The following is a 4,153-nucleotide window of genomic DNA, read 5'->3' as shown; positions in this document are numbered from 1 at the left end:
AAAACGTTCATAAAACTTTAGGTGCATATTTGAGAATACAAACAAATAACAGTACAACATCATGGAGTTCTTGGATTCCGTATTGGTGTTTTTCATATAATACAACAGTTAATACCGTAACCAAGTATACACCTTATGAATTAGTTTTCGGAAAGATATGCAGATTACCAAGTAATCTACAAGGAGCAAGTGTTGAACCATTGTATAATTTTGATAATTACCCTTTAGAATTTAAGTATCGATTACAAAGAGCTCAAGCTGATGCTAAACAAAATTTAGTAGCTAGTAAAATATTGAGGAAAGAGTGTTATGATAGAAATATAAATCCAATAACTTATAAAGAAGGTGATTTGGTGTTAATTAAAAATGAAACGGGTACCAAATTAGATTGTGTATATGACGGACCGTTTGTGGTTGTCAAGGACGAATCACCAAATGTTGTAATTAAGGATAAGTCGAATGTAGATAAAGTAGTGCATAAAAATAGGACTAAGTTATATTGTAAAAGGTAAAAAAAAAAAAAGTATGCATTTATTTATTTTTTTTCCTTTGGAAGGGTGATGTGGTGTGGTCTATGATCACGAAGTGATTAGTTAGTATTGATAATGTTAAGATAAGTAGACGATAGGAATGCCTCGTACAGAATAAGATATTTAATAAGATAGTAATTAGTTAAGCACGTAGCTTTTCCTTTGTATAAATAGCGTAGTATATTCAATAAAGGGGTGCACTTCTTAGTAGGTATTGGTTGCCTTGACTATACCTAGACATGTAGTTCTGTTGTTTTATTAACACGTCTACCCTCATCAACACCTAAGGACCCTGCCTGTCGGAAGGTTGGCAAGCCCAACATCACAGATAAATAGCAAATTATTACAAGGAAAGTACGCGTTTTAGCAATTTTTCTCTATTTTTCCCGAATTCCTTAGATTTTTTTGTACTTACATGTAGTGGGCCGGATTTGAATATTTATAACCTTTCATCCTAATCGGAGACCGGAAGTGGGACAAATTAAGATTCCAAGATTTTCTTACATACATAGTGGGTTACAAGTGAAGCTTATCAGGAAACAAACATAAATATATCATAGGGTCGAATTGGGAACACAAAGTAAATAACGAGCGATACTTTATTTTAAACTCGTATTATCACATCAGAACTTAAACTTAACCGAATCCGGATCGTAGTAACCTAAGCGAGGAGAGTCGGGAGCTCGGCGCCGACGCGGGAGGGGCGGGGCCGGGGGCGGGGCCGGGCGGGTCGGGGGCGGGGCCGGGCGGGCGGGGCGGGGCTAGCCCGACAGGTCGCCGTGGTCGAACAGGTCCTGGTCGTACAGCGCCGCGCGCACGGTGCGGCCTCCGAAGTAGCGCCCGTGCAGTGCGCTCGCCGCCGCGCTCGCCTCTGCAACACGCGCCGCTACAGTACACCGCGCCACACGGCGCCACACACCGTCACACACTCCGCCACACACTCACCGTCCGGCTCGGCGAACTGCACGAAGATCTTGACGTCGGCGTGCACGGGGTCGTCGTCCTCGCTCTGGCGCTCGTTGTAGATGACGAGGCGCTCGACGCGGCCGTGCTTCGAGCACTCCTCCTGGATCTCGTGGTGCAGCACCTCGTCCACCTCCTCCGCCGACACCATGTTGCACAGCAGCACCGTGCGCGACGCTCGCCGCCGCATCAGCCGCTGCAAGCACACACGCGTGGGTCAGCGCGGCCCCGAGGCACAGGCGGGCGGCGGCACTGGCGCCGCACTCACCTGCATGACGAGGTGCCGCGCCGACTGGCCGGAGATGGACAGCGACTCCTGCTGCTGCAGCGTGTCGGGCGAGGTGTCGAGCAGCTTGCGCTGCAGCGCCGCCTGCTGGCCGGCGCCGGGGTCGGCGGGCGGCGCGGCGGGCTCGCGCGGGCTGGGCGGCGCGGGCGCGGCGGGGATCACGACGCCGGGCGGCGGCAGCGCGGCGGCGGGCGGCAGCGCGGCCGGCAGCGGCAGCGCGGGCAGCGCCGCGAGTGCGGGCAGTGGCAGCGCGGGCAGTGGCAGCGCGGCGGGCAGGGGCAGCGCGGCGGCTAGCGAGGGCAGGGCGGCGGCCGGCGGGAGGCCGAGCGCGTTGAGCGTGGTGAGGCCGAGCGCGACGGCGTTGCTGGCCACGGCGTCCATGGCCTGGATCTTGGCGGTGGCGGCGGCGGCGGCGACGGCGGCGGCGGTGGGCATGGCGGAGGGCTGCGGCGGGCCGGCCAGCGCGTTGGGCGGGGTGATGGCTCGGCCGACGCGGAGGTACTGGCCGCCGAGGTCGAACAGGTTCATGGAGGCGATGGCCTCGAGCGCGGCCGCCAGCGTGGCGTACTCGATGAAGCCGTAGCCCTTGTGCTTGTGTGCCGAGGCGCCGTACGCCAGCTTGCAGTACGTGATGGGCCCGAACGCCTCGAACACGCTATATACAGGGAACACATTACGAAACTCGTGAATAACTAATTAAACTTCGTATCGACCGCACACAACATATTAGTGTTCAATGCTTCCCTCCCGAAACAGGCGACTGCGAGGCACGGTTTAACTCAACGGACTGCAAATGGAGGAAGTTTGACGTGCACGACTGTCATCAGTGTCGGAAGACTATCTTAGAGGTATACGCACTTCTTGATGTCATCCTCGGTGAGCTCGGGGTGGATGGAGGCGACGTAGATGCGGTTGTACTGCTTGGCCTCCTCCTGGATCTCGTCGATGACGGCCTGCGCCTGCGGCATGTTGGACGGCCGCCCCACCACCTTGATGTTCCTGCGCACACACACACATACAGCGGCCGCACACACACACACGCGGCGACGCGTGTGCACACGGGTTACCTGCCGCCCAGCATGACGCCGTTCATCTGCTCGAGGCTGAGCTGCGCGGCCTCGGGGATCTCGTACTCCACGAAGGCGAAGCCCTTGTGCTTCTGCGTCACCGGGTCCCACGACATGTTGATGGACTTGATCGGCCCGAACGGCAGGAACGCTTGGCGAATCGTGTCCTCCTTCAACTCAAATGATATGGAGCCCACATATACTCTGATGAAAAACGTAACACATTAATACTGTGAAAACAAGCAGTGGAATATTTCTTAAATATACGATAAGTCAGATCTTTTCAGCTTGAGGAATCACAGGCTCGACCTGCTCATGGCGGGAACCTCAACGGTATCGCTGTCATCACAGTGTTCGCGTGTGTGTGCACGTGTGTGCGGTGTGCATGTGTGGGTACCTGCACATGAGTGCGAGTGCCTGCTGGCGCTGCACCTGCGTCCGCTGCGACGCCATCTGCTGCTGCTGGTGCGCCAGCGTCTGCTTCATCAGCACCATCTTGATGCTCTGCTCCATCGCGTACTTCTTGGCCCGCGCCACCGCCTCCGCCTGCTCCGCCGACACGCGCGGCAGCGACCCGCCCAGGATGGCCGGCAGCGTCGAGCACTTCGCGCCCGGACCTGCAACCGCCAGCGTCATCACCCGGCCCGGGCGGACTGCCGCGCCCGCCCGCCCGCACTCACCTGTGAACACATCGCCGACCTGCTGCAAGTCGTAGATCGGCGCCGAATGGAAACCACCTGTGAAAGCAAACTTCGATCAGTCAGTGTCTATTGCGTACAATGGGCAAACAAGTAGTGGACGCAGTCACACGCCTCGCACACATCGCTGACACTCGACGTGCCGGCGGCCGGCCCCTCGTCTGCGGCGCCGCCCGCGACTCTCGCGCTCGCACTCGCTCTCTCACTCGCGGGCGGCGGCGCGGGCGCGGGGCGGCCGGCGGCACGCGGCCCGGGCACAAGGGGTACAATGCGGTATAATGAAGTAGGTACATTGTGAGACCGGCGAGGAGCAGCCGGCGCCGCTGCCGCAGCCGCCGCGTCACCGGCACGCCTAAGCGTATAGCAAAAACCTAACTTATATCTAGCCTGAAACAGAAAGCAGAAACACTGATCACTGAGGACGGTTTCGAAACGAGAGAACGAAAGTGAGGAATGTTTGGCGGCGAGGCGAGCCGGTGCGGCGGAACTCCCGCCCTGCGGCCCTCGACTGCGCCACCTTCCGCGGCGACCTCTGCGACACTCACCGGGCACGGCGCCGGGCAGGCTGGCGGCGGGCAGGCCGGCGGGCAAGCCGGCGGACAGGCCGGC

The 4,153-nt window shown here is 57.3% G+C and overlaps 1 protein-coding gene across 2 annotated transcripts; it reads right to left on the bottom strand.

Annotated features, from left to right (window-relative positions):
* Positions 1-1,111: 1,111 nt before the first annotated feature.
* Positions 1,112-4,153, bottom strand: LOC124636783 (poly(U)-binding-splicing factor half pint). 2 transcript variants are annotated; one of them, XM_047172928.1, is made up of 9 exons: positions 4,090-4,109; positions 3,836-3,931; positions 3,527-3,583; positions 3,244-3,463; positions 2,847-3,050; positions 2,638-2,778; positions 1,762-2,434; positions 1,476-1,689; positions 1,112-1,401 (listed from the first exon to the last, which is right to left on the bottom strand). In XM_047172928.1, the coding sequence occupies exons 4-9, from the start codon at positions 3,357-3,359 to the stop codon at positions 1,292-1,294; spliced, it is 1,458 nt and encodes a 485-aa protein (XP_047028884.1). In that variant the 5' UTR covers positions 3,360-3,463; positions 3,527-3,583; positions 3,836-3,931; positions 4,090-4,109; the 3' UTR covers positions 1,112-1,291. The 2 variants fall into 2 exon arrangements, with proteins under 2 accessions (XP_047028884.1, XP_047028883.1); XM_047172927.1 differs by lacking the exon at positions 3,836-3,931 and having other exon boundaries at positions 4,090-4,153.

This window comes from Helicoverpa zea, chromosome 15, assembly GCF_022581195.2.
Source record: "Helicoverpa zea isolate HzStark_Cry1AcR chromosome 15, ilHelZeax1.1, whole genome shotgun sequence".
Lineage (NCBI taxonomy): Eukaryota > Metazoa > Arthropoda > Insecta > Lepidoptera > Noctuidae > Helicoverpa > Helicoverpa zea.
The sequence above is the reverse complement of the archived record's forward strand: the minus strand, read 5'-3'. Positions and strand labels throughout refer to the sequence as shown.

Excerpts from the sequence above, each read along its gene's own strand:
- LOC124636783 (XM_047172927.1), bottom strand. The coding sequence starts at position 3,359 with ATGGAGCAGAGCATCAAGATGGTGCTGATGAAGCAGACGCTGGCGCAC. Across the intron at positions 1,690-1,761 it reads CGCGGCACCTCGTCATGCAG|CGGCTGATGCGGCGGCGAGC; the intron begins GTGAGTGCGGCG and ends GTGTGCTTGCAG. Across the intron at positions 1,402-1,475 it reads GCAGTTCGCCGAGCCGGACG|AGGCGAGCGCGGCGGCGAGC; the intron begins GTGAGTGTGTGG and ends CGCGTGTTGCAG.